At 35.7% G+C, this 15,120-nt stretch overlaps 1 protein-coding gene and 1 non-coding gene across 2 annotated transcripts; both read left to right on the top strand.

Annotated features, from left to right (window-relative positions):
* On the top strand, positions 2,738-10,168 carry LOC109223879 (probable pectin methyltransferase QUA2). The gene is made up of 9 exons (XM_019388348.1): positions 2,738-3,252; positions 3,745-4,471; positions 4,562-4,694; positions 5,138-5,378; positions 6,444-6,669; positions 6,798-6,973; positions 7,083-7,386; positions 8,642-8,780; positions 9,574-10,168. The coding sequence occupies exons 2-9, from the start codon at positions 3,753-3,755 to the stop codon at positions 9,727-9,729; spliced, it is 2,094 nt and encodes a 697-aa protein (XP_019243893.1). The 5' UTR covers positions 2,738-3,252; positions 3,745-3,752; the 3' UTR covers positions 9,730-10,168.
* TRNAY-GUA lies at positions 13,332-13,420 on the top strand. The gene is given in 2 exon segments: positions 13,332-13,368; positions 13,385-13,420. It is a non-coding gene; the product is annotated as a tRNA-Tyr (tRNA).

Below are 15,120 nucleotides of genomic sequence, written 5' to 3'. Positions count from 1 at the left end.
AAATACAACCCTAAGAAGTCCATGCAATTGAGATCGACTTTTCTATTTTAACCCCGCCATTTTTGTTTTCTTTTTCTTTTCTTAACGTTACTAATAATTTTTTTTGCAATTTCCAATATATCCTTAAATACCAGTCTATTATTACCAAAAAAAAAAAAAGAACTACCAGTCTATTCGTTATCTCTATTGTTGTTTATTTTGTTGAAAGGACAATATTGTTTTCACTTTTTTTCCTTTTCTTTAATATATTCCCTCAGTTAGAGGAAACTTATGGACCAGTCCTAGCTTAGATTGAGAGAAGGTTGTCGGCCAATCAAAATTGAGCTAAATCCATCATAAAGCAAATACATGATTCTATGTGTCATCTAAAAAGAGAATTTTTAATTACTACTATTAGCTAATTACTAGCAGTGATTAAGTACGACATTAGACAATCTTGAGCTTAAAGAAAGAAGCAATTGCTAAAAGCTACTTATTTAAATGACATTTGTTATATTAATTACATTCTTTGATCACTTTTCTTTTTGTCCTATTTGGTGTTGAAAATGAAATCACACACACTGAAATATACATAACCTGAGAAAAGTTAGTTGTATTTGAGTAAATAGGATTATAGTAAAAGGAGAGTAAAGCCATTCAAGCTATAGTTAAAGTGCAGATTTTTATAGTACATGATTTTTGATCTGCCTACCTATGAAGGATAGGAATTTGTATTTTATAACAAGTTCTTATTCATTTATCTTCTCGATTTTCACATTAATTGTGTGGAGCCTACAGCCTCTCTCCAACCCCATTTCCATGTCCAATCTTGTGTTTACATAACTAGCTATATTACTCCCCTCCCCACCCCCCACCCCCACCCCCCCACCCTTTTTTTGTGGTTTAACCATTGAATACACAAAGTTTACTACCAAACTATTCGCAATTCTTTTGAATCAAAGTATGTCATAATTATTGTATTTAGTTAGTCGGGGGAAGCGATAATTATTTGTCATGATTATTGTATTTAAGTCAAGTCAGGGGAAGCGGTAGTTTTCTGCTTCAAGATACTTATATCAATTAGGCTAATTCATCGTACAAAAATAATTTTGTCTTTAAAATTCACCTTTGCTGGGCTCAAATTTAATAAAAAATAACTTAATATGCTTCTCTCACACTTATTTGATGGGAAGACTTATAGCCTTTTTCAATATGTCCAAAAGCATATTAGATATGTATAGTTAGTTAGATGTGAAGGAATCTCTACCTTTCCAACTATTTCTAATAGTATCCTTTTTGGGACAAATAGGAAATGAGTCTAACATGAAAATGCTATAATTATTTATTTTTGAAAATTAGATAATTTTAATCATTGAAATTATATAGTGGGTGAAGATATATAAACTTAGGAAGTCTATGTGACAAAACAATCATTAATTGATAAAAATCTGAAATAGGTGGACATAACAGCTGGACCACAACTTCGACTCCTAATAATTTTACAAACAGTATGAAGTTTTATTGACGTTGAAATATTTATCAATTCGAATCATGTAACATAATTTCCAATACCATGTACCCTAGCTATTGGACGATTCTACTCCCATGTTATCTATGTTTAAAAATAAAAAAAAGGATGGGTTAAGCAACGATAATAGGGTGCGGCAAATCCGGCGCAAGTTGTTAAAATTAGAAACTTCCTAGATCTACTACTTCACTCACTCTCAAATTCTCCTTCTTCCCATAAATCAATATTATATACGGTCAAATCTCTCTATAACAGTCTTGTTTGTTTCGAAATTTTTTGAATATTATAGCGAAATATTGTTATATAGAACATATAGTTTGACTTTTACAGTGAAGTGTTAGTTATCTAGAGTGTGACTTTATATAAGTTAAAAGTGAAGTAAGCTGTTATATAAGAAGAAAATTAGAAACGTTCAATTTGGCCTTTAGCCAAGAGCCTCATTTCGAATAGTATATATTTGTGCCTATTAGTAGTTCTTCACGTATTACAGGAGAATGTGTAGTAAAATGTCATCACTGTATAAAGTTAAAAGTGGCTTACAACAATAACTACATATAGTCACGACTAGATGTTGTGTATTATCGACGAGTTCAATTGAACCCATAATTTTTAACGTAGAGTAAAAATTATATTTAAAAATTCATTAAAATTATAAAAATTAGTAAATATGAACACATAACTTTAAAAGTATAATGGGTTTATTGCTAAAAATTTTAAAAGTTGAATTCATAGGGGTCGTTTAGTACGCGGACTAAATTATCCTAGAATTATAATCTTGAGATTATAATTCCTGGATTAATTTATCCCACCTGGGATGTGTGATAAAGTATTTCCAAGTTCGATGGGATAGGGTGGGATATCCAGTACTAAGTCCGAGATTAAATTTATATCGTCAACCAAACATAGTATACATTTAATGCCACACCTTATTCCGCATACTCACAGGGTTTAAATCCTGGATCTAGCTCTGCATATAGCATAACGTAGGGGGAAAAAAACTTAAGTTTAATAAAATTTAAAATCTACACATATATAATAATATTAGTTTAATTGATCCAATGAAAGATTATTCAATGGTGTTTCACCCACTAGAAAATCTTAGAATAAGGAAGACTAGTGAGTTCAATAAAGTCGGTTCCTATCATCTTGCGTCACTCTCTACAAATCTTTAAATAGTGAAGAATTACAGTTGTGTTTGAAGTCTAAGCTACTAATACACCCCACTTAGCGTCTTTATTAGTAGTAATCTCATTTTCTCTCTCTGCTTTAACTAGCCTGAAATGTGTATGCCCTCTTTCAGAACATGTAGTTTCTTTTTATTAGTACTATTACTGCAACGTATTAATTAAAAAATTGATTATTTTATTAGCATAATTTGTTAGCTATGTCTACAAGTATATGTACACAGTTCTCATTTGCAGGTGGAGTAGATTGAAAGAGTGTCTTTTTACTCTTTTTCACGAGCGAGCAAACCTGTACTGATTGGATCCATACTTCTACTGCATTATATTCCCTCTCTCTTTTTTTTTTTCTCTCTCTCTAAACAATCCAAAACCGCGTTGGTAAAAGCTTAAAGTCAGAGATTGTGAAAATTGTTTGAATGTGAAGAGCACTGTGGTGTTTTCCAGTGGGAGCTGAAATTCAGGAAGAAAAAGAAGTCAATTCTTGATTTTTTGGGAATTTGATAAGCAAAGTTAAAGGCTTTTTGCTATTAAGAAACTGGGTTTCACTTATTTTTTCTTGAGGTATTCAAAGCTTTTCTCTTTTTGCAACTACTTTCCTGTGGTTTCTGGTTTTTTTCCTTGGTGGGTTTTGCTTGTTTTTCTAAAAAGATTCCATTTTTGTCTTTTACTTATTGAATTGATCTAAATTGGGGTGTTCTGGTTTTTTTATTTCTGTGTTTGTGTAGTAAACTGAACTGACTTTACTTCCATTTTTACTCAACTAAATCTCAGCTTTTACTTGGTAGATAAGAAAAGAACTTGTTTACACTCTTATAATAGCATAAGCATTTACAACCTTAGTTTAGTTTAATGTATCTGCTTTTGTTGAAACTGTTTCTGACAGTGGATTGCCCCATTTGATTGCTTTGTTAATGAGACTGTTGTGAAGTTCATTTGGGGGTCCATGGATCTAGTTGGAAAAGTGTGATTTGATCTTGTTCCTATAGATAAAGTTTATTTATGCATGTTATTGTTTATTTATGTAAATGAAGTTCTCTTCTTGGGGGTTATCAGGTTGGAACATGTCAAGGCCACTCCATAGAGGTGTGTCAGGTGGGGGGAGGTTATCACTTAATGGTCCTGATATTTGGGATGATTCTCAGATGAAAGATAAAACAGAAAAGGAAGATTTGGAGCGTAATCGCGCAGCTGGTGATCAGACTCATTTGTCTATCAAATTCCTTTCCCGGATTCTGTTTCCGGATAATTCTCCTTCAAAACAAAGTTTGGGTGAAAATGGCTTACTATCCGATCCATTTAGCCCTGGAACTGGCCGAAATCGGCTTAAGTACACTTTGCTTTTGATCAGGCTGAGCTTAGTTGTCATAATAATTCTTGCTCTTACCGGATCCTTTTGGTGGACAATTTCGATAACTTCTTCATCGAGAGGTCAAATATACCATGGATACAGGCAGCTTCAGGAGCAAGTAGTATCGGACTTGAGGGACATAGGGAAGCTATCTCTTGGTGCTGCAAATGTGAAAGATATGGAATACTGTCCTCCCGAATCTGAGAACTTTGTTCCATGCTTCAATGTGTCAGAAAATCTTGATTTTGGCCTTTCTAAAGGCGAGGAGTTTGACCGCCAATGTGGACCTGGTTCAAGACAAACTTGCTTGGTACTTCCCCCTCTCAATTACAAGATTCCTCTTAGGTGGCCTACCGGTAGAGACGTCATTTGGCATGCAAATGTTAATATTACTGCACAGGAGGTACTCTCCTCTGGAAGTTTGACAAAAAGGTGATTGCAAAGTTCAATTTTCTTTTGCTTAACTATGATTGTATTATCTGCTCCCGTGCTTATGCTTCTCCTCATTTCATGCCATGATAGGTTGATGATGTTAGAAGAAGAGCAGATTTCCTTTCGTTCGGACTCTGCTATGTTTGACAGCATTGAAGACTACTCACATCAAATAGCAGAAATGATTGGACTACGGAATGAATCGAACTTTGCACAAGCTGGAGTAAGTGGATTCTAATTGTTGGACCTGGTTTCTGGTTGTACTTTCACTTGTGCTCCAGTGTTCATCCTTGTATTCGGAATTCCTCTTATACATGCTAAAATTCCATTTACAAGTGAACAATGGTTTCCACTGCTTTGCTTGCTATATACATATCTAGATAGTACAGTTACATTATTTCCAGATATTTTTGCTGTAGTTCGTTAAGAAAGCTTCTATAACATCCAGGAAAATTTTCATTGTGTAGTTATGAAATTCTTTTTTATTTCTGTCCATCATTTGTTCTCGTTGAATTTTTGTTTAAATTTCTCTCCGGCCCTTGAAGGACTGCTTTCTATCAGATTTGGAAATATTAGTTCTATTTAGCCCCAGTTTCTCCTTTTTGTCCGGTGCCATTAAAGTTGCACCAAACTCTTAACTACTGGATAATCCTGCTTCCTTTTCAGGTCCGAACTATCTTGGATATCGGATGTGGTTATGGCAGTTTTGGGGCACATCTCTTTTCTAGTCAACTATTGACCATGTGTGTTGCAAACTATGAAGCATCGGGCAGTCAAGTTCAGCTAACACTTGAAAGAGGTCTCCCCGCAATGATTGGATCATTTAATTCAAAGCAGTTGCCTTATCCATCTCTTTCCTTTGATATGATACATTGTGCAGAATGTCATGTTGACTGGGATCAGAAAGGTACTCTTCATAAGCCCGTTGGAAAAAGTGACAATTCTGTTATTTACCAGTTTGTTTTAAGACGCATGCATAAATATGTACGTTGTTAATATTTTCAATTCTCGTTATCTGGAAAATTATGCATATGCGCATGTTTAGTACAAAGTTCGGGTAGAACCTCATTTAGGTCTCACTTTGGTATAAATTGGTAACCAAGTGAAATTTCATAATTCATGCATGGCATTAGGAACATAGAAGCAGCTTCTATAAATGCATCAGGTGATTTGTAATGAAATAAGTGGAAACTTGACGAGCAGTGTTTACTCAACCAGACTATGCTCCTATAAGTATATATTTATATATGTCGTGATGCAGTTCTAAGGCTGATCCCATGAACCTTCACAGATCACACCTTGTTTTTTCAAATACAGATTTGTTATTTGGTTCTCTGCTCCTCCCCTGAAGAAGAGGGATCTGACAAAAGTTCTTAGACAACACCCATTTAACAAGTAATCTGATGGCCAGTATCTTTTGCATACTGCCGTTGGTAACCAAAGTTTGGGAAGAATCAAGTTCATATTGATTCTTTCAAATGTTACATCACATTTTCACTGAAGAGTAACGAATCTTGGGGAGGCCTTATCTTTGGTGCTTTCTTTAAATCGTTGCTTCTTTTTTATGATGGTAGTGTCCGATTCAGGTTTCGTGCACCTCGACTATTCCACTAGGTACCTGCTACCTCCCACCAGTATAGGTATCGGTTAACTCTACTGACCAAGGTTTAGGCTGATGGTAAGAGTTGCAATCACCTGGTATTTTTTGCCTCCGCTGGTATTTGAACTTAAGACCTCATGGTTCTCTTCGCACTTCATTGACCACTAAGCCATACTCTTGGGTGTAATGCTTCTCTTTCCTTTTAGACGTTGAAGCAAACTTTTCAAAGTCTGTGTGATTCAGTACTATACTAGTTATTAGCTTCATAAAGATTCTTCCCACCTCTCAAATATGCGCCCTATAACTAATATACAATTTAAATTTTTTAAATCATTTATCTGTTACCTTAATAAAATCTGAATTCTGGTACAGATGGTATTCTTCTTGTTGAAGTTGATCGATTATTGAGGCCTGGTGGATATTTTGTCTGGACTTCAACTGTTACGAATACTCAGCGCTCCCTCCGCAACAAAGTGAGCCTGAAAAAATGGAACTTTGTCCGGAATTTTGCTGAAAGTATGTGCTGGGAGCTGTTGTCACAACAAGATGAAACTGCTGTATGGAAAAAGACAAGTTTAAAGAAATGTTATTTTGCAAGGTGCGCAGACCATGCCCACGTATCTTCATTTGATTCTTACCATTTCCTGACCCTCAATAGGTGCATATCTTTGATCAAGTGGCATGTGAGCAACGATTGTGACTATGAAAATTTGCTTCTATTTACAGGAGACCAGGTGTTGGGCCTTCTCTCTGCAGTAAAGGACAGGACATTGAATCCCCGTATTATCGACCACTCCAAGCATGCATTGCTGGAACTCAAAGCCGCCGGTGGATTCCTATTGAAGAAAGGACAAAGTGGCCTTCTAGGGCAAAATTGAACTCCAGCGAACTTAAGATTCATGGTAATGGGCTATCCTCAATTCTCAAATGTTTCAAATGTGGAGCACTCTGTTTCATGTTGTTATTTAGTTTTCTCTGAACATCTAATGTTAACGCTCTGTGTTTTATTAGGTTTGCAATCTGAAGCTCTTACTGAGGATTCCCTTAACTGGAATTCAGCAGTTAACAACTATTGGTCACTTCTTTCACCTTTAATATTTTCTGATCACCCAAAGAGACCTGGTGATGATGATCCATCTCCTCCCTATAATATGCTTAGAAATGTGTTGGACATGAATGCCCATTTTGGTGGTCTGAATGCTGCCCTACTGGATGCACGAAAGTCGGCGTGGGTCATGAACGTGATTCCCACTAGTGGGCCTAATTATCTTCCCCTAATTCTCGACAGGGGATTTGTTGGTGTTTTGCATGATTGGTAAATTCTTCTCTCTTTCTCTAGTGAAGGAATGCGCTTGATTAATGTCAACTTTTAAAACATGCAACATTTGGTTTTTTACATGATATAGAGGATGCTAAATACAATTAGTCAGTAAATTGAATTTGGATGATAGCTTCTGATCGTCCTAACTCTAATTCTAATAATTGATGTACCTAACAAGTCATATTATCTGGTTGACCAACACTATCTCGAACTGGAATTACCAGATCACCATTAAGCCTATGTTCATCGATTCTATTCAAGTTTGATCCTTCCCTTAGAGTCTTCACCTTTCACAATTCATTGGTTCTGCGATTTATTCAGTCATAACTAGGTTCAATGACTAGAATTCCTTAACCAAGCTACCGTCCCACAAAGTTCCTTTCCACCTATTTACATGAAATTTATCTTTTAGCTTTGGCTTTAGACACTTAAAAGTTGGACTAGGTTTATGCTAATTAACTCATATTCTGTGATTGAGATGAAGAGGGTGAGCATATACCATAATAGAGAACAAAGTACTGATAACTGAGTAATATGTTTGTCAATCTAAACTCTTATCACTTTTATTAGCTTTTTGGGAGCTTTGTTTTATCCTCTTGAAGGTACTTGTAGGTACTGGTTTGTGCTTGACTAATCAAAAGCAAAAAATAAAACAAAATAAATCGTATTGTGCTAGTTGGTCAATGGATAATCTTCATTTGGGGTTTCTTTAGTATCTACCAGAGATACAAAATCAGGTGAGGAGGTAACGACGTGGTAACAGCTTTGTCATGCATTTCATGCTTGCTAAAAAAATGTCTTTTCTATAACGACCTGTGTGATTTGGAGGCCAAAATAGTCTTGAAAGAATTGCAAGAGGACAGAGCTTGCCACATAGCTTTTCTCTACTTGGAGTTATAGTGTTGCAAGTTCTCAGGGCAAATTCCCTGTATATGAATATTGCTTCAAAACTGTGAAAATGATGTAAAAGCAGCAAAAATATTCTTTATTCAACTTGTATTTCTGGTGTTAAGTGGGAATACTGTATTGCATAGTTAGTCGGCAAGATTGATACATGCTTGTTGATGACTCGTCTTAACAGACATAGGCGAACTTCTGAATACTTCTGACACAGACTTGGTTTTCAGTAATGAAAATTTTGACTTATCAAAATAACTGATTGCGAGTCGCACAAACTTTAGCAAAACGACCTTTTTTATTTGTTTATTTTGGATTCAGTGACTAATTTTGCTTAGTATTTCCTTTGCAGGTGTGAGGCATTTCCAACATATCCGAGAACCTATGATCTAGTACATGCTAATGGACTTCTGTCACTGGAATTTGGCCAACATAGCAGATGTCTGATGTTTGATCTGTTTATTGAGATAGATCGTGTTCTTCGTCCAGAGGTATGTGTATTTGTTGCTATACCTTGCATAACCTCATTTCGTAATCATGCAGCAATTAGACGGACATCTTGATAGTCAACAAGTATTAACTTTTAGCTCCAATGGTTATAATGATGCAGTACGACAAGAATTAAGATAGCTCTATTTTGATTTATCCACTTCGTTTACAAGCAATCGAAGTGTGGTTCACGGAACCAAGGCTTTTTAAATTTGTAGTGGGATTTGGGTTGCAAAAGGACTTCAGGCATTCAGCTTCTCCTGTTCTCCTCCACTCCCATTAGTGTATCCGAGATAGATAAGTCCTTATCTTAGCTAGAGAGGCATTGAAGTGAGCTCCATAAGTACAGAACATAGTGGTCTGATGCTGCAGCATATAATGCCCTCTCATATAGCTCTATACTTCGCAAGAGAACTGTATTTCATTTTTTCCTTAGTAGACCCTTTTACTATCACTAGTTTCTTTTCCCATTTTTCCAGTCTTCTTTTTTATAAGCAGCCTTTTCTTCTTCCCACTCATGTGCATTAGACTGCAATTTTGAATGAGGTTGTACGAGTTATTGTGGTCTATATCCGCTCTTTGCAACCTGAACATTACGCCCTACTTGTGAGATATCTATTATTTCTACCTCAACGTGCCCATTTACCCTCCGATCTTGTGTACTAAAACCCCGATACACCCACTTCAGTCATTGTTAACGTACTCAAACATAGTGCGTGCATGCATGCATGCTCATTTAGGGAAGTCGTTATCACTTGGCTGATAATTTCGCTAACCTCTATTTGTATGCTGCAGGGCTGGGTGATTATACGTGATAGTGTCCCTCTTATTGAGTTAGCAAGAGTTCATGCCGCAAGGTTAAAATGGGACGCGAGAGTTGTAGAGGTTGAAAGCAGTGACGAGAAGCTACTAATTTGCCAGAAACCATTTTCTAGAAGACAAGCAAGCTAAAAAAATTGGCCGGGGTCTCAAGGTTGTAGATGATAATACTCATTTGTTTGTTGGATCATATTATTAAACAGCATAAAGTTCACAACAGAAGGGTGGAACCAAAAATTTTGGACATTCAGAGCAACAAGAGAGCAGAAGAAGAAAAGAAATGGTTCTACAAATGGAACAACCACATCTCCTATGTAGCCGTAAGGTGTACATAGGGCCATGTAATTACACATTTCAAGGCACAAGGCAAATGAGAATTGATAGGTCTAATAGTTTTTCCTTGTGATGTCTCATTATAACTATACGAGCCATATGTTAGATTAAAATTGTGAAGGCATTTTATACAATAAGGGCAATCTTAGCTACTGTAACATATCAATTTCCCCCTCTGTTTTTTGGTCGTTTATTCGTAATACTCTCTAGCAAATGATTCGAGTTCATTTTCGACAAAGTTCTTTTGGCTTTAATTCTGTACTTTGAATCAGTTGTCAAATGCTTGTAGCAATATAGGATGCCAGACATCACCATGTAGATTAAGATTTTATTCGGAATGTTGTATTTAAACATAATTTTATTTTTATTAATTATTAAATAAATGTGAATTATACACAAGCAGATGCTAAGAAAGAAAAACACTTGTGATTATCCCGTATTTAGATTTAAAGAGAACATCTTAACAATAAGATATGTATTCATATTCAATCATCTTAATATTTAATATAACAACATTCGTGGCCTTTGGTTGCATTTTGAATGAATTCCACGTATTAAGCTGTGAATAATGACTTAATGTCACTTTTAATGGATAAATGATTTTTTCAGTTATCGACAATATTCAAATGAAATTTACTTAATCAATGACCAACGCCTTTTAAACTTACTAAGGATCTTTATAGATCGAATTATAGTACTGCACATTTCGCAATTCAATGCTAAATTCTCATAAAAAGATAAAAAAACTACTCGAAAAAAAACGTTTAAACTATACAAATCNGGAAAAGGGTAGTTTCATCAAGTTTGGTAATTATTGAAGTAAAGTAAGGGTAGAATAGGAATTGTAATAGGTATAGAACCTTTTAGGATGGACTATAGTGTATATTTCAGTAAACTTAGGGTAGTTACTTGTGTGACAAGTCAGAAAATAAAGGATAAAAATAGAATTAAAATAGGGACCAATGGGGTAAAGGGAAAATCTGAAATTGGACCTAAGTTCACCTATAAATAGGCATTCATTTGCCTTGATTCACAAGTTTGGAGCCTCCAAAAGTTCCCCAACAAGCTCCCTCTTGAATTTCAGGCCTGATTTTTAAAATTTAAGCTTGCAAAAATCCAAAAACAGTAGATAATCGATCAAAAAAATCCAAAAATACATTACTATTCCACCAGATAATTCGAGCTAGTTTGAATTCTGATTGTTGAGATCTATTCTTCTAGTTTCGAGTTTCAGAGGTCCATTAATTTGATTCTAGAGGAATTTTCAAGTTGGATTATTTGACTTTGGATAATTTCTGGTTCATTGAGACTGTTATGGGTCAATTCAAGTGGATTTGAGATAGCTAATTGGGTGTTTAAAGTATTTCGGTATTACTGGGGTTATTTGGTCTACCCCGTTTGATTTTCAAAACACTCTTGGGCTTCGAGTTTGATTCTGCATTGCTGCTGCCTCTTATTTCTGCTGCTGCCTTTCTTCTACTTTGCTCCAATTCCAGGTACCCTTGTTATCTCCAATAGCATGAAGTCTCACTCAATGTACTTGACACTTGTGAAATCCAAATGATGAAGTTTCTCTACCATACAACTCTGTTTTGCTTTCACTATTAGTTCAACATGTAGCTGTAGGTTCATTACTGATTTATGTTAATTAGGACTATATGGACTGTATTGGACTGCTGGATTTTCATACAATTATATGGCTGTCCTGTTGAATAATGTTAGATTTAATTAGTTTTGGTTTGTTATCATGTTTGAAATCTAAGCTTAGAGTATAATAGTGCCTTGATAGTGTAGTTTAGTTTTACTAAAAGTATTAGAATATATTATCATGATTTGAATTAACATGTTCGTCATATTGTTTGTTGAAATCAGAAACGAACACCAGTAATTACTTCTAGTTTCCTAGACCGTGGCTGATTTTATTTTTGAAAAGTATTAACTAAATTTAGAGGATTTTCGAAATTCTGGAGTTATTAGTATACAAACAAATTAAAATATGTACCAGTTGAATCTGTTCAAGTCCAGTTGTGATCAAAATCAATGCTGCAAAACCTCACATAAAATCGTGTGTTAAGTTTGGGCTTGTTCTGGAGCCCAGCAAATAGTTTTGTCACTTGAAATTTAGGCCCAGCTCAGGCTCATCTGAGCCTAAAGTTTGAATATGGTATGTCCAGCGGTATGACTAGATTGCCTCATATCTGGGCCAGTCATCAGGCCCAATCTGTTAAGGACTTTGAAAGTTTTTTATGTTATTAAATTATTGATTAAATTCCATAGTGTAGTTTGGGGCCTTCCAAGCTAAGTAGCACATTTGAATTAAGGGGTTCCCCTCTTGTTTAAGTGTGGACTTGAGTTTGAGACCCGAATTCCTTAAAGGTTAGTTAATTAATTAATTCGATCCTTAGAGACACTTTTTAATAGAAAATCGTAGTTCTTTTAGGTTGGCCTTTAAAATAAAAACAAGGTGCGCCGCGCCAAATAAAATTCATAAATTGCGTGGCCCTCTTTAAATGTTTATACTTAAAATACTTAGAATTCGGGACGTGCCATTTAGCGAATTTTCATGGCTTCCCGCAAGGTTAATAACACGTTAGTCACTTTAGGCGCGTTCATTAATAAATTTACCTCCCTAAATACGGGTGCACATTTATGTGACCCAAATCCAAATCTCAACGAAGTCGAAATATGTTAACAATCACGGGCGCACTGGTGCGACGTGGTTCGAGACGCATTTTACGCCGTTGCAATTCTTATTAAACATAAAAAAATAAAAGCGGTTTACTAATAAAAGCATAAACTAGAACATGTTTTGAAATCAGATAAATCAAATACAACAGTTGAGCGACCGTGCTAGAACCACGGAACCCGGGAATGCCTAACACCTTCTCCCGGGTTAACAGAATTCCTTACCTGGATTTCTGGTTCGCGGACTGATAACAGAGTCATAATTTCCNTACTTAATCAATGACCAACGCCTTTTAAACTTACTAAGGATCTTTATAGATCGAATTATAGTACTGCACATTTCGCAATTCAATGCTAAATTCTCATAAAAAGATAAAAAATACTCGAAAAAAAGATAACTATACAAATCTGTAAAGCAATATTAAAACAGTAACGAGTATGAAATTGGATATAAACAGCATTATCTTAAGTCTCAACAACAAAAAATTACAATAGGTAGGTTAAATTACTGGGAACACAATTGTATCAGCGAAGTGATGTAGTACTTCGCTTTCCAAGAAAAAAAAGACATAATTGGAGCTTGAAGATCTATTACATATATATTCTGTGTATATTAAAGTACTAATTCATCAATTTTTTTGAAATTAAATTTAGATATTAAGCAAATATTAAAGGAAACAAATAACAATTGTGTCAATGTGGAACTTTAACATCAACCGACCTTAGCTCAGTTGGTAGAGCGGAGGACTGTAGTGTGCTGCTCATAGCAATCCTTAGGTCGCTGGTTCGAATCCGGCAGGTCGGATGTCTTTTTTTTTCATTTCATCTCTTTCTTGTTCTGGTTTCTGCAAATAGAATTCAATAAATAATGCATGTATTAGCTTTGTGTAATAATACCTTGTTTGGTATTATTTTTTGAACATATGCATTAGTTATATACCATATCTGGTATTATCATATGCATAACTGATACATAGGAAACCATGGTATTAACAATGCAACGAGTTTTAATGCATGCATTAGCTTAGTTAAAGTCAAAATTGTCCTTCAAACTTTATGCTTGATTAAAATATGCTATTATTTTATTGCAAGTTTGATACTGAAATTACTCCAGCTATTTATATATGTACACAATAAACTGTGTCAAGAAAATAATCAAGACCGAAAAATATTGCAACAATCGTGGTATTTGAGCTTGATCTTGAATCTGTAACGATCTGGCCGGTCGTTTCGAGAATTATGGCTCCGTTCCCCCATTTCCTTCTTTTTTTGTGTTCTACAGCTATATTATGATATACCAGGTCAGTTAGTTCGAGTCCGGAGTGGTTTCGGAGGGAACTGAGACACATAGTCTCTTAATTTCATCTCTTTCTTGTTCTGGTTTCTGCAAATAGAATTCAATAAATTATGCATGTCTTAGCTTTATGTAATAATACCTTGTTTGGTACACTTTTTGAACATATGCATTAGTTATACACCATATCTGGTATTATCATATGCATAACTGAAAAATATAGTTTTTTAAGTTGAAAGCTTAAGTTGTAAAAGTTGACCGGACGTTGACTTATGTGTTAACGACCTCGGATTTGAATTTTGATGGTTCTGTTAGCTCCGTTAGGTGATTTTGGACTTACGAACGTGTCTAGAATGTGATTTGGAGGCCCGTGGTAGTATTAGACTTGAATTGGCGAAAGTTACAATTATGGCAATTTTGTCCGGCAGTGAAAATTTTGATATCGGGATCGGTTTGGATTTTCGAAAGTTGGAGTAGGTTCGTGGTGTCATTTCTGACTTGTGTGCAAAATTTGAGGTCATTCGGACGTGGTTTGGTAGGTTTCGATGTCGTTTCTGAAATTCAGAAATTTCTAAGTTCATTAGGTTTGAATCCGTGTGTAATTCATGTTTTTAATGTTGTTTGAGTGATTCGAAGGTTCGACTAAGTTCGTTTGATATTATGGGACGTGTTGGTATGTTTGGTTGAGGTCCCGGTGGCCTCAGGTGAGTTTCGAGTGGTTAACGGATCATTTTGGCCTTGGTGAGATTGCTGATATCTGCTGCTGCATTTTTTTGGTTTCCTCTTTCGCGTTCGCGAGAGGGTCTTCGCGTTTGCGAAGAGTGTTTTTCAGATGATGAGGATTTGCTCTTCGCGTTCGCGAAGGCGTGGTCTGTGTGTGCATCGCGAACGCAGGAGTAGGGTCGCGTACGCGAAGAGGAGAGAGGTAGCTGGGGCCCCCAACCTTTTGTTCTACGTGTTCGCGAAGTGGTGGTCGCGTTCGCGTTCGCGAAGGTTCGAGCTAGTAAAGCATCGCGTTCGCGAGGCATGTTTCGCGTTTGCGAAGAGTAAAGCGGAGAGTGATCGGATCCAAGACTGCACTACTATTGAGTAGCAAGGTTGGTCGATGCAGTTTTACCCAACTAGGTCGGGATCGAATCCACAAGGAGTTAATTTTTTTGGAATTAGATTTATATCTAAGTCTAGATGTGGGTTTTGCTCTTAATTACACT

Source organism: Nicotiana attenuata, chromosome 3, assembly GCF_001879085.1.
Source record: "Nicotiana attenuata strain UT chromosome 3, NIATTr2, whole genome shotgun sequence".
Lineage (NCBI taxonomy): Eukaryota > Viridiplantae > Streptophyta > Magnoliopsida > Solanales > Solanaceae > Nicotiana > Nicotiana attenuata.
This window is presented reverse-complemented; position numbering and strand designations above follow the sequence as displayed.